At 46.1% G+C, this 12,124-nt stretch overlaps 4 protein-coding genes across 6 annotated transcripts in view; 3 read left to right on the forward strand and 1 right to left on the reverse strand.

The window, feature by feature from the left end:
• LOC119975580 (zinc finger protein 883-like) overlaps positions 1–12,124 on the forward strand; it is an 84,100-nt gene that overhangs the window by 33,883 nt on the left and 38,093 nt on the right. The window lies entirely within an intron of this gene.
• Positions 1–12,124, forward strand: part of LOC119976643 (zinc finger protein 721-like) — a 999,221-nt gene that overhangs the window by 33,830 nt on the left and 953,267 nt on the right. The window lies entirely within an intron of this gene.
• Positions 1–12,124, forward strand: part of LOC119975581 (zinc finger protein 91-like) — a 177,204-nt gene that overhangs the window by 33,830 nt on the left and 131,250 nt on the right. The window lies entirely within an intron of this gene.
• On the reverse strand, positions 39–7,404 carry LOC119976702 (zinc finger protein 239-like). Of its 3 annotated transcripts, none has more exons than XM_038817415.1 (2): positions 7,120–7,404; positions 39–1,631 (listed from the first exon to the last, which is right to left on the reverse strand). In XM_038817415.1, the coding sequence occupies exon 2, from the start codon at positions 1,171–1,173 to the stop codon at positions 466–468; it is 708 nt and encodes a 235-aa protein (XP_038673343.1). In that variant the 5' UTR covers positions 1,174–1,631; positions 7,120–7,404; the 3' UTR covers positions 39–465. The 3 variants fall into 3 exon arrangements, with proteins under 3 accessions (XP_038673343.1, XP_038673342.1, XP_038673341.1); XM_038817414.1 differs by lacking the exon at positions 7,120–7,404 and adding an exon at positions 2,933–3,431; XM_038817413.1 differs by lacking the exon at positions 7,120–7,404 and adding an exon at positions 2,666–3,431.

Here is a 12,124-nt window from a genome sequence, read left to right on the forward strand (position 1 = left end):
ATTCGTTGATGTTGGGGTTCAACTGAAAATGTCAAAGCTGAGATTGATAGGTTTATTGTTAGACAAGGGGATGAAGGCTGATCTATATAGCCAAGGCTGGTCTTTTGAGTTAAGATTCAGATCAGCTATTTGAATGGTATCACAGGCTCAAAATATGACTCCAGTTCCCAGATTTCTTAAATTATCTCGATTGCCCTCTGCACTCTCATCTCCAACAATTGGTCAATGTCATCCTCTTCAACCTCCAGCTGAGTTTCTGGCCCCATACCCTCTCCATCACAAAGATCACCTACATCCCCCTCTGTAACAGCGCCCATTTCCAACACCCCCACATTAGTCCATCTGCTGTCGAAATCCTCATACATGCTGACTCGAGTGAAGTCTTTGTCACACACCTCACACTGAAACATTGTTTCCTCAGTGTGGATGTGTCAGTGTTTCATGAGTATTCTGACTGTGTGAGGCTCAGTCACTCACCTCACTTGGCTTTCCTGCTGTGTGAATACGACGGTGATCCAACATGCCCCACAATTGTTCAAAGTCTTTATTACACACCTCACATGTGAATGTTTTCTTCTCCCCTGTGTGAATGCGCCGGTGACTTACCAAGCCTGGGAATTGTGCAAAGCCCTTATTACACACCTCACACTTGAATGGTTTCTCCCCAGTGTGAAGACGTTGATGTTCACGGAGGGTTGACGACCGGGAGAATGATTTCTTACATACCTCACAGGTAAATGGTTTTTCCCCAGTGTGAATACGTTGGTGAACACGAAAGTGAGAAGAACGAGAGAATGATTTCTCACATACTCTGCATGTAAATGGTTTCTCTCCTGTGTGAGTGCTCTGGTGTTCCAGGAGCCTCGTAGATGTCGGAAAAGCTTTATCACAAACCTCACATTTGAAGGGATTCTCGCCTGTGTGGATTGTCTGATGGACCAAGAGGCTTGACAACTGTGTGAAAGCTTTACCACACATCTTACAGGTGAATGGTTTTTCCCCTGTGTGGATGCGTTTATGTACACGAAGGGTCACGGACTGCGAGAATGATTTGTTGCACACATCACAGGTAAATGGTTTCTCCCCTGTGTGAGTGCGTTGGTGTACAAGGAAGTGAGATGAGCATGAAAATGATTTGTTGCACACCTCACACTTGAATGGTTTCTCTTCCATGAAGCTGTCCTTGTGATAACAGTTATGTCAAAGAAGCACCTTGTGTGTCAGGAGATCTTAAGAACTAATGGAGGCCTCCTCACACCTCACACTTGATCGTTCCCTGCAGGAATGAGTCAGTGGTTCTTGAGGCTCGATGAATGATTAAAGCTCTCACCACACTTGGAACCCACTCACACTTCTTCCCAGCCTCACCCTGACCGACCATCCACAGTCGAATCTTCGGAAAGGTTGATTATCTAATGGAAGGTTCCACACCACTGACCAGTTTCAGATTTGATGATCTTTCAAAGACCCGACCAATTTCTAGATGATGGTTTCACTGCCCAACTTTCTCTGTGTTGAGCAATGTTGTGAAGGGACTGGATGTCTTCCCACAGTTATGCAGTTGTTGCTTGGGTGATGGTCAGGATCAATCTGCGGTGTCTATCCTTTCTGTATTCTCTGGTGCAATCGTTCTGTAAAACAGGAATAGAAACGTGATTTCTTCCAACTTCCTCTCCTTTGCTGAAGAGACTGACTCCTCAGTTAGAGACTGTTCCACAGTGAGTGCAGTTCTGCTATTCCCCTGTGTGAGAAATAAGATGCAAATCCTTTCTACTTCCTCACTTGACTGTCACACACCCTCTGTTTCCATCAGGGACACTGGATACTGACCAGGAGCAGACAATGTCACTAGTTTCTTTACTCTGCCCAGTCCCCATTTCCCGAGCACCGTGAGGGCAATGGAAATGATTGTCAGGCGGAATGTAAAACGGGTTGTCGATTCAGTATGAAGTAATGTCACAGAATGTATCAATCTGGAAATATCCTAGACTCCTCCCTCACCATCCTTGGGTATGTTCCATCCCACTGGCAGTGTGAAGTCCTCAATATTGACTGCATGGTTTCATGTCAAACAAGGTCAAAGAAAACTATCACTCCTCTCCCAACTGATGAATGAGTATTTTACCATTTTAATCATCACTGGGGAAGTCGGCTAAGGACAGATCCTGAGTGTCCATGAGGTGCAGTGAGCCAGAAACAGCAGCAGGATTGTATCCACCACAATCTGACAGCACTGGCATCCCTCATTCCATGATTATCATCAAACCAGTAGACAGACACATCAGGAGCAGCATTGGGTAAACTTTTAGAGTCCAGGTTTGAACCTAATGAAGGTTATTATTGAATCTGCATAAACTACCCCATCAGACAGCGTATTCCAAATTCTAACCACGTTATGTAAAAATATTTTTCCTCGAATTGCCTTCGATTCTTTTCCAATCAGCTTTTATCTGTAACCTCTAGTTTCCACCAATGGAAAGTTTCTCTTTATTTACTCTGTATAAACCCTTCAAGACTAAAAATTATCTGGTTTCTTCTGTACCCTCACCGAAATTCAAAAATAGGATGACCATTCACAGTCCGCAGGATAATAACCAACTCACAACAATAGGAAATCAGGGAGAATCCTCAGACACTCTGCCCCTCCCAGATAATTACACCTCACCTTCTCATATTCAGCAATGATCCGTCAACAAAGCTCAGCCTGTAAATCAGAAGGGAAATGCTTCCAATAAACACCCTCAATATCCACCACACAGCCAATCAAACAGTTCATCACAAAGCACCGAGTAAACAGGTCTGTGAGCTGGATCTTCTCACACAGCATAAGGGGCATTTCCACAGCTGATTGCCCACAGGATAGTCAGACTGCCTGAACATTAGTGTGGATATTGTGCAATGTAATGATTGTAAATTGTGCTCCTTCACTCACCATCTCCTGACTTGGTTTTGAGTCCCTACAGGAAGTGAAGCAGCTGTGGTAGAGGAAGAGGAGAGAATGGGCAGAGTGGGTGGGCTCTCTGATTGACGTCTCTCACAGACAATCCAAATATTTCTGCAGTAACAGGAGTTTCCTGAAGTTTGGGAAACTGACCGGGGAAACCGAGGCGACTTTGAGCAGCAGATCAGGTGGGGATTTAAACTTGTCATTGTCCCATCTGAATAAAACCTCACTTATTGCAGCTGCTGTCTCAGTTATCTGGGTAAATGTTTGACAGAGATTTCTAGTGTGGGAATAGCAGTCTTCCTCCTCGGAGGCTTTATCAGTGTGGGATGTGTAGCCTCCAATGTATTTGACAGCGGATCAGGAGAGGAAGTGAGTAATGTTGTATGTTATTTTTGTAAGGGCCATGAAGAATCCAGAACGAGCTAGTTGAGTCAGCAAAAAACTATTTTGTTTCAAACAATTTTTTAAAATTTAGAGTACCCAATTAATGTTTTCCAATTAAGGGCAATTTAGCGTGGCAAATTCACCTACTCTGCACATCTTTGGGTTGTGGGGGCGAAACCCACGCAAACACAGGGAGAATCTGCAAACCACACACGGACAGTGACCCAGAGCCGAGATCGAACCAGGGATCTCAGCACCGTGAGGCAGCAATGTTAACCACCGCAGCACCGTGCTGCCCTTGTTTCAAACACTTTTATCGACAGCTCTAGTAGTTCCCTACTGGGTCTTCTCTCGTCAATGCCTTACTCCCGACTCTATTTGAAATAGTTAATGGTTCACCTGCCCCCTTATTGGGGGAGCTCATATTCCGAGAGATCCACTGGGTAGCCAGTCAACCCTATCCCATAATATCTGCGTGGGTTATAATATTGATCCATACCCTCTATCTCTCTCTTATCCTGAGTGGCCTCCTCCACTCCCACCTAATCCTCCCTCTCCACACAGTGCTGAAGGAGGCCATTTGGCGCATCGAGTCAGCACCCAGCCTCTGAAAAACCACCCTACCCGGGCCCACTCCCCCACCCTATCCCCACAACCCTATAACCCCATCTTTGCATCACCGGCAACTCTGACACCCCAAATATGGCCAATAGGGTACCCGGCTCCAGCTCCCTGCCTAAGATCGCTGACATGGTGCTGAAGAGCCCCAGAAGTTCACTCGCTTAGGATATGCCCAGAACATATGTATGTGATTCGTTGGGCCCCTCGCACACCACTAACACTTACCTTCTATCCCCTCAAACATCTGACTCATCCTTGCCCTTGTTAAGTGTGCCCGATGCACCATCTTCTGTTGTATGAACCCAAGCCTCGCACACCACACTTCACCCCCAGTTACTCGTCCCATTTCACCTTAAACCCCTCCAGTGAGGTCCCGTCCTCCGCTAGCAGCCTCCCATAGATACCTGAAGTTTTACCCTCTTCCAACCCGGCCAGCAAAAGTACCCTCTCCACGGCGCAACCGGAAACCCCGAATAAAGCTGCCTGCAAAAATTCTGGACTTGCAAGTTCCTGAATGCTTTCAACTGTGTGATGCTCGATTAATGACTCCAGAAGCGAGATTGGATGACCATTGAAGGCTTTATTGGACTAGATGTTTTCCCCAGCAGCGCAGGTACAGAATGCAGCTGCTAGGGTGACACAGGCTCTTATACTCCACCTTACTGGGCAGAACCAGCAGGCAGGCTTCACCAATGATATTGCTGTCTCAGGCACCTCCCACACCAGTGGTCTTACAGCATCAACCTGGGTGCCGTAATACCCCTAACACTGACTACCACACTGCGCAGGCCCGTACTTCTCCACTGACTGCCCCAAACTTACAAACCGCCCCTCCAGGAACTTCCACCGCCTTATCCTCCCACCTCCGAAACATGGACCGGGATTCTCCGCCGGCGTGATTCTCCATTATGCCGGCGCCCGGGGGTTTTCCAACGGCGTGGGGCTGCCCCACAATGGAAAACCCTATTGACCGATTGGCGGAACGGAGAATCCCAACCCTGGTGTCCACTCTAGCCAGCCCAACACCTTCTCCGCATTCGCCACCCAATAGTAGTAAAGCAGATGCGGTAGCCCCAACCGCCTGACTGCTGGTCCCTCTGTGGTAATTCTTTTCACCCCTAAAAAGAACACCTTTGGTAGAAATACCAACAGGCATTGAAACAGGAACAAAAACACTGGCAAGATATTCATCTTTACCAAGTACTTGTCCAGCTAACGACAGTGGGACACTATCCCATCTTTGTAGGTCTGCTAACCAAGCTTGCAAAATTTAGCTTCCAAAGCTGTGCCCAAACCCTTGCCAACTGTACCCCTAAGTACCTGAAATGTGAGTTTGTCAGCCTGAATGGCAACACACCCAAATTAGTTCCCCTCCCCGGCGGACTGACTAGAAAACATTTACTTTCGATAATGCCCAGAAAAAGCTCCAAACCGCTTTAGTATCCCCATTATGTCTCTCATCTTCGGGACCGAATCCGTGACGTACAGAAACAAGTTGTCAGCATACAGAGACACCCTATGCTCCTCCCCTGCCATTATCCCCCTCCACTTATCTGAGCTCCTCAAGGCAATGGCCAAAGGCTCAATCGTCAATGTGAATAGGAGAGGGAACATAGGGCATCCCTGCTCTATGAGGTCAGAAATATCCCAAGCTTACAATATTTGTCCGGACATTAGCATTTGGCTCATGGTACAACTTAACTCATGACACAAACTGTGGCCCTATCGCGAATCGTTCCAGCACTGCGAACAGATACCTCCATTCCACCCTATCAAAAGCCTTCTCTGCATCCAGCGTCACAATCACTTTCCGCTCATTCCCCTCTGCCTGAGCCAACACCACATTCAACAGGTGCCGCACATTGGAAGGCAATTGCCTACCCTTCACAAATCCCGTCTGATTACCCCCCAATGCCTGCAGGAGACGCCTTTCTAACCTGAGCGCAACACTTTCGCGAACATCTTTGCATCCGCATTCAACAGTGAGATTGGTCAGTATGACCCACATTCTTCCAGTCCCTATCCTTCAAATCAAGTGAAAATGAGGCCTGACTCCCTGAGCCATCACATCCTCACATGCTTCCATCAGCAGCGGGACCAACCTGTCCACCGGGAACCCATTCGGCCACGGTGCCTTCCCTGTCTGCATATTCCCAATTGCCTTCCTGACTTCCTCTTCCCCCAGCAACTTCTCCAATCCCTCCCGGTCCTCCTCCCCCACCCTTTAAGACTTACCTGAATAGGCACATGAACATACGGGGTATAGAAGAATACAGGCGGTGGTCTGGATAGGACACATGATCGACGCACCCTTGGAGGGCCGAAGGGCCTGTTCCTGTGCTGTATTGTTCTTTGGAACTCCAACCCCTCCGAAAAATTAACCATGTCCATATCATCCACCAGAGGTTCCGAGCTGTATAACCTTTTGTAAAATGCCTCAAACATTCTATTCACCTTCTCAGGGGCCAAAACCAACACTCCCCCCCCCCCCCCCCCGCCTTCCTGGGACACCACCTGCCGTCTCAACTGGCATGCCTGCAGGTCTTCTCCCCATTGTCATAGACTGCCCCTCTTGCCCATCTCAACTGCCGCAGCACCCTATCCATAGACACCAGGTCAAACTGCCTGTATTGATTCCTGTTCATGAAAGGGTGCTCCAAATAATTCCCATTCTCCTCCAATATCTCATCCACCAACCACTGATGCTCCTTCATCGCTTCCCTATTGACCTGTGCCTTATATGCAATTGCCTGCTCTCTCACCGTCTTCAGGGCTTCCCACGACATCGAGGGCGAAAGCTCCCCATTCCTGTTGAACTCTACATAATCATCCAACACCTTGGCCATCTTTACACAAAACCCCAGGTCTGCTAACAACCCCACCTCCAAACTCCATGCTGGCCGTCGATCTAGCCCCCTCTCCAAAACTACATTCACCAGGTGCAGAGCATGGTTATAAATTACAATTGCAGAGTACTCTGTTTTCCTTACCCGGGGCAGCAGAGCCCTCCCCATTATTCCAAAAGTAAATCCGCAAGTAGACTTTATGTACAAGTGAGCAGAACGATAATTCCCCCCCCCCCCCCCCCCCCCCCGCCCCTCCGGAATGTAAGAATCACCATGGGTCCAACCCCGCCCCTCCCAAAATCTCTGTCATAAACAACGTACCTTCCCCAAAGGGGTGACTTTGGCCTGGAGCGGTCCTCTTTCGTGTTCAAGACTGTATTCAGGGTCTCGCCAGAATCAACTGGAGGATGTCTACGGATGTGTGACCGTGCATGGGAGTGCATGATATAATAGGACTGAGTCAGCTTCGTCAAGATGGTCATGCCTGACACATCTGTTAAGAGTTCTTTGAGGAGGTAACAAGTTAGACAAAGGCGAATCAGTGGACATGATTTTAGATTTCCAGAAGGACCTTGACAAGGTGCTGCATAGGAGACTGTGAAATAAGTTAGAGCCCATGGTGTTAAGGGTAAGATCCTGGCATAGTTAGCGGATTGGCTGACTGACAGAAGGAAGAGAGTGGGGATAAAGGGGTCTTTTTCAGGATAACAACCAGTGACTAGTGGTGTGCCTCAGGGGTCGGTGCAGGGACACTGTTCACAATATACATTAACGATCTGGGAGAAGGAACTGAAGGCACTGCTGCTAAGTTTGCAGATGATACAGAGATACCCAGGGGGACAGGAGCATTGAGGAAGAAGGGGGAGCTGCAGAAGTACTTGGACGGGCTAGGAGAGCGGGCAAAGAAGTGGCAGATGGAATTCAATGTGGAAAAGTTTGAGGTTAAGCCCTTTGGAAGGAGGAATGGGGGCATAGACAATTTTCTAAATTGAGAAATGCTTAGGAAATCAGAAGCACAAATGGATTACGGAGTCCTTGTTCAAGATCCTCTACGGTTAACATGCAGGTTCAATTGGCAGTTAGGAAGGCAAATGCAATATTAGCATTCCTAATGAGAGGGCAAGAATACAAGAGCAGGGATGTACTTATGAGACTGTATAAGGTTCTGGTCGAACCCCATTTGGGGCATTGTGAACAGTTTTGGACCCCGTATCTAAGCAAGGATGTGCCGGCCTTGGAAAGGGTCCAGAAGAGGTTCCCAAGAATGATTCATGGAATGAAGAGCTTGGCATATGAGGGACAGTTGAGGACTCTGGGTCTGCACTCGAAGTTTAGAAGGACGAGAGGGGATCTTATTGAAAATTAACAGGATACAGCAAGGTCTGGATTGATTGGACGTGGAGAGGATGTTTCCACTAGTAGGAAAAACTAGAAACTGAGGGCACAACCTCAGAATAAAGGGATGATCCTTTAAAACAGATGAGGAGGAATTTCTTCAGCCAGAGGGTGGTGAATCTGTGGAACTCTTTGCTGCAGTAGGCTGTGCAGGCCAAATCACTGAGTGTCTTTAAGACGGAGATAGATAGGTTCTTGATGAATAAGGGGACCAGGGGTTATCGGGAGAAGGCACCAGAATGGGGATGAGAAAAATATCAGCCATGATTGAATGGCAGGACAGACTTGATGAGCCGAGTTGTCTAATTCTGCTCCTATGTCTTATGGTCTTATATAGATTCTGAACCAGGAAGACATACATAAATGCCCCACATAATTTTGTTTCCTGGTTACTTTTTCTTTGTTGTACACACTAAGTTTGTCGACCGCATTGTGCCTTTTTTTCGTTCTTGTTTTGGTTTGGCTGTATATCAATATTAATACTACTGTGTATTATACGCAACATATGTACTTGCAAATAATGCCGAAAACCAAAGGGCGGCACGGTGGCACACTGGTTAGCACTTCTGCCTCAAGGCACCGAGGACCCAGGTTTGATGCCCGCCCCGGGTCACTGTCCATGTAGAGTTTGCACATTCTCTTCGTGTCTGCTTGGGTTTCACCCCCACAACCCAAAGATGTGTAGGGTGGATAGATTAGCCACATTAATTGCCCCTTAATTGGAAATAAAAAAGAATTGGGTACTCCAAATCTGTTTTTAAAGAATGACAACAAAAGATACTTTAAATAAAAGTGAGGGAACCAGGCCCAAGACCAGAGTGGGACAGCAGACAATTGTGAGAGGCGCACCGGCCTTAAGAAGTGTGAGGAGAGACCTGAGACCAGAGCGGTACTGGGAGCAAGCATGGGAGGAGCGATAGCCTTGGTAAGTAGGAACTGGTGATTATTTCTACTGTCCAGTGTTCGAAGTAAAAATTCGTCTTAATTTTAGACTAAGTTGCGCTTAAAGTATAAAAATATGGTCCCCATATACTTAATATTCCTTAAACTAGAATAAGTAAAAATATAGGGAGTAATTGAAGGCAAAGTCATGGCAGTTTGGTCATGTTGAATGCTCCTCTTGTGCAGTGTGAGAAGTCATGGACACTTCCAGTGTCCAAGATGACCATGGTGCAGGAAGTATCTATGGATGCAGCTACTCAAAATCCGTGTTTAGGGTCTGGAGTCACTGTGGGGTATCTGCAAGAATGAGAACTCCGTAGATAGCATGTACAGTGAGGTGGTCACACCTGTAAGAGATGAACGATCCCGTTTACTGCCTGTTCTTGACTTTAAGATTTTAGGCTCAATCAAAATCATGTTTATTAATAAAACGCCCCAATGCCCTAATACATGATATCTAAAGTAGTGTAATGATGCCACACAACACTCAAAACTACAGCTTGTTAATAAAATCCTCCACTGAAAAACCACAGGAAAACCCCCACGTTTCAGCCCAAACTTCAACTCAAATTCCCTCAGCATTTTAGGATTTACTTGCAACCCTTAATCTGTCCTTAAACCTCAGCCACACTATCCCTCAGATCTGGCTGATACAATTCCCTACATTTTGTCGTTCTGGTGCAAGCTGTAGGTCTGTGAATCAGATTGTCCCTTCCTGACTCTCCTTAGTGACTGCAGTGTCAGAGCCTATGGTCGTGGCCGTTTTATTATAAAACGTTATCGAAAATATCAAAGCTAATTTCTTGGAGACATTCTGTTTGGACAGTTGGTGCTTAGCACTTTTTTAGTCCCTTTAGAGTGGTTCCTGCCTTGGTCCAGACAAACCCATTCATCACGGTGTTGTTGCCCGATCGAAACAATGGAGCTTATTCAGGTGAGATGTCTCTGGCTTCCATGTTGATGTGTATGTGATAAAGTTTGTTTCTCATTAGTTGTTGTCGGTGTTGTTTCTTTGTCTGATCAGCTCTGATGGTCTCCCAGTTTCTTTAATTGGATTGACTGATGGTCACTATTTTGTGTCTTTGAAATTATAATATCCCGGTGTCTTTACACAGAATAGACTTGGTCTCGTTATCGACATGCTTTATAGATTAACCTCTGACAGTACAACCTATCTCTGTGTATTGAGGTTTGGTCTGTTAATTTGTCGTGTTTATGTCCATGAAGCTTTTTGTTTTTTATATTTTTTTAAATATAACTTTAGAGTACCCAATTATTTTTTCCAATTAAGGTGCAATTTAGCGTGGCCAACCCACCTAACCTGCATACCTTTGGGTTGTGGGGGTGAAAGCCATGCAGACACAGGGAGAATGTGCAAACTCCACACAGACAGCCACCTGGGGCCGTGATCGAACCCGGGTCCTCAGCGCTCCAGACAGCAGTGCTAACCACTGCTCCACAGTGCCGTCCTTGTTTTTTACATTTAATAAAAGTTCAGCTGGAGGGGATTCCAATCCTACAAATCCCCTTTTTTGTTTACAATTTACTCCACATGAATAGTCTGTAAAGAAAATGATCATTCTTGAACAAAAATCTTTTGTTCTTTTTAGTCTGTTCCAATTCTGACTGCCACTACACACACATTGCACATGTAATCTTTGAAGTGTTCAGGTCTTCACTTTCAAATATCTCTGTAAATGCAGTTACATCATTTGTAAACACTTTGAGGCAGATAGAAGTGGTTTAAGAAAGATGCTGTGAAGTGGCTTGTGATCAGACTCTACCATTACTTTCTCTCAGATATCGATTGAAATGCTCACAAGGAAAGACAATTTCTAGGCACGCTTTCTCAATCTGTACATAGCATCATTCAATCTGTGTTAATGTTCTGGATACAAACAACTGGTTGTTCTTGCTGCATGAGGGTTGCTCCAAGTCCTGTTTGACTCGCATCTCACTGTAGGGTGACTTCATCATTGGCATCATAGTACCTCAGCACTGGCGTTGTTGTCACTCGTTGTTTGATGTGAGTAAAAGCTGCTTCTTGTTCTGTGCTCCAACACCACTGAACATCCTTTGCAGTGAGCTCTTGTGGAGATTCACACTCTGATGACAGATTGGCAAGAACTTGGTGAGGTGGTCTCCGTGTGGGTTCACTTCCATATAGGTTCACTTGAAGATCAGGAATAGTCAGCATGGTTTTGTGAGAGGGAGGTCGGTCATGCCTAATAAATTTGATTGAATTTTTTGAGCTTGTGACTAGGTGTGTAGATGAGGGTAGTGCAATTAATGTAGTTTACATGGATTTCAGCAAAGCCTTTGACAAGGTCCTAAATGGGAGACTAATAAAGAAGGCACATGCACATGGGATGCAGGGTAACTTGATAAGGTGGGCTGAAGATTGGCTTAGCTGTAGGGTAATGTCAAACGGTTGCTTTAATGACTGGAAGCCAGTGTCATACCAGAGGGATCTGTGATGGGTCCCCTATTGTTTGTCATTCATATAAATGACATAGATAACTACGTGGGCGGGGGCTGGGGGGGGGTAGGATCAGTAATCTTGCGATGACACAAAGATTGGCCAGGTGGTTAACAGTGAAGTCTTGGGTTACAGGAAGATATAGAAGGGATGGTCAAAAGGGCAGAAAAGTGGCTGATGGAATTTAACCCTGAAAAGTGTGTGGTGATACACTTTGGAAGGAGTAACGTGACAAGGAAGAATTCATTGAAAGGCTTGACACTGGGAAGTTTTGTGGAACAAAGGGACCTTGGAGTGTTTGTCCATAGATCTCCAAAGGGTTGTGGAAAAGGCATATGGGACACTTGCCTTTATCATTCGAGGCATAGATTACAAAAGCAGGGAGGTCATGTTAGAGTTGTATAGAACTTTAATGAGGCCACCGCTGGAGTACTGTGTACAATTCTGGTCCCCACATTTTTGGAGGCACTTGACTGCACTGGAGGGGCTACAGAGGCGATTCTCCAGGAT

The sequence above is a fragment of the Scyliorhinus canicula genome, chromosome 13, assembly GCF_902713615.1.
Source record: "Scyliorhinus canicula chromosome 13, sScyCan1.1, whole genome shotgun sequence".
NCBI lineage: Eukaryota > Metazoa > Chordata > Chondrichthyes > Carcharhiniformes > Scyliorhinidae > Scyliorhinus > Scyliorhinus canicula.

Bases quoted from the DNA above. Each gene is read 5' to 3' on its own strand.
- LOC119976702 (XM_038817415.1), bottom strand. From the start codon at position 1,173: ATGGAAGAGAAACCATTCAAGTGTGAGGTGTGCAACAAATCATTTTCA.